Here is a 1,942-nt window from a genome sequence, read left to right on the forward strand (position 1 = left end):
ATAACTTAAATTATTTTTAGCTCCTGCCTGTTGCTTTTATACTTTTGTTCTTTGCAGTCAAAAACAAACATGGATTTGAAGGACAAGTGCTGTGTCTTGTTTTTAATCTGTGTAAAGTACTGTGTGCTGCATAACTGTCTAGTTAGTAATAAGATTAACATCCGTAACAAGTGAGATGTTGCATCTTCACTGGTAATATATACCAAGTGCATGTTATATAGTCTTTGAGTTCCTTGAGTAAAGGGCTGGTAATAGTAGAACAGTACCTCTTAAAAATTTGAATTCAGTGAACTGCTACCATCTAAAGTACTAGATGTGGAATAATAAGGCTACTTAATTAAGTTTAAATGTGAGCTAGCTGCTTCACATTATCTAGGTACCAGTGTGATACATAGCGCAGTAAGACGATCATGTTGTGTGCTTTGACGTTGTAAGCATTGTTCTTAAGTAAGGAGAGCAAAGATGGAGAGCCGTCATTCATTTTTAATCACTTGTTAATTAGCAGCCCCTGCCTTTTTCAATTGTTAATAGTTTAGGGGAAATTAGTTTCACAAAAGCTTGCAGCTTTTTAACATGCCTTTCAGTGACTATGTCTCCTAGATTCTCTTTTGGTCAATTTATACAAATTAACAAAGCCTGACAATGCTTTCAAGATGTAACTTTGTTGGATAAGTAATTGAACTCCTACAAAGTTTATGGGAGGTCTCCTCAAGGCATATTAAGACATCATCATTATTTTCCACTTTAATATTAGTCTTCTATATCTCAAATCATACAGTTTTGTAAATCAACACTTTTTTCTTTTGAGCTGTGCTTTGTAGGGTATTTATGGACTGAATGTTCAAGTAGGTTCCATTGCTGCTTAGAAATAGGAAAATACTGATTTAAAGTAGGGGTAAAGGCAGGTTCTAAGTGAAGCTGAAGAATTTTAGATATTCTGTAGGTAATACACATAACCAAAATGTAAGCACATTTAATTTATGTTAATAACTTCCTCTATTGCTTTGTCAAGCTCCTTAGAGTAGGAAGCATATTGGAAATTTTCTCTCTGCAGGGTAAAGAGGATTTGGATGGCAGACCTGTTTAAGAGATTCATTTACTTGAAAGCTATTGTAGGTCTATAGCCAAATAAGAACCGTCATTGTTATCCTTCTCCTTCCTCAAAAAAACCTTCAGGTTTTGGATGAGATTTCTGAGCATGGCATTAGGATTTACCAGCTGCCAGATGCAGACTCTGATGAAGATGAGGAGTTCAAAGAGCAGACCAGGGTTCTGAAGGTGAGCTTGTTTGTTTATTTTGTTTTTTAATGAAAGAATTATCACTTTGTTGTAACGATTTTTTACAAAGCTACATTATTTTTGCAGCTGTTATGTTCAATTGCAATTTATTTGGGAAATATTTAAGGTTATCACTTGGTTTCATAAGCATGAAGCATTATATTACCTGTTTCCAGGTGTGTTTGGTAGGACACTTTGATTTTGATTTTGCACATGCTTTCTGAAACCAGTTTGAAATTGTGATATCCAGTTGTGCTAGGTTGACTCAAAAGTAATCAGATGTCTGTTAGGAGCTGCAATTAGTTATTTTTCTACTCTTTCTGAGTTAATCTGTGTTTGAAATGAGATCAGAGAAGAGAGAGGTAAAGAAATATTATGTATTGGGCCACTTCGTTACTCATCCGATTCAGGGAGAGGGAAGATGTTTTCAACTTAGATCGGTCACTCCTGCTCATGCTGCGATACATCTATACTGCCGACTCTTGATAGCATACCCTAAATTGTGTGCATCTGTAGCCGTCACTGTTATCAGCATCTAAAATACATCTTCCTCTTTTTGTTTAGGACTGTGGCCTGTCGTCTGAAATACAAACTGTGCTTGAACATAAGCAAAAAGCTTCTAAACTCCCCCCCCCCCCCCAAAAAAAAAAAAAAAAAAAAAAAA

At 35.6% G+C, this 1,942-nt stretch overlaps 1 protein-coding gene across 1 annotated transcript in view; it reads left to right on the forward strand.

Moving 5' to 3' along the window:
- Positions 1–1,942, forward strand: part of LOC109290455 (septin-2) — a 73,701-nt gene that overhangs the window by 40,784 nt on the left and 30,975 nt on the right. Inside the window, exon 8 of the mRNA XM_019506966.1 lies at positions 1,177–1,278. Coding sequence (XP_019362511.1) covers positions 1,177–1,278 — 102 coding nt within the window. The remainder of the gene's footprint in view (positions 1–1,176; positions 1,279–1,942) is intronic.

Source organism: Gavialis gangeticus, unplaced genomic scaffold, assembly GCF_001723915.1.
Source record: "Gavialis gangeticus isolate Ggan-Ray unplaced genomic scaffold, GavGan_comp1, whole genome shotgun sequence".
NCBI lineage: Eukaryota > Metazoa > Chordata > Crocodylia > Gavialidae > Gavialis > Gavialis gangeticus.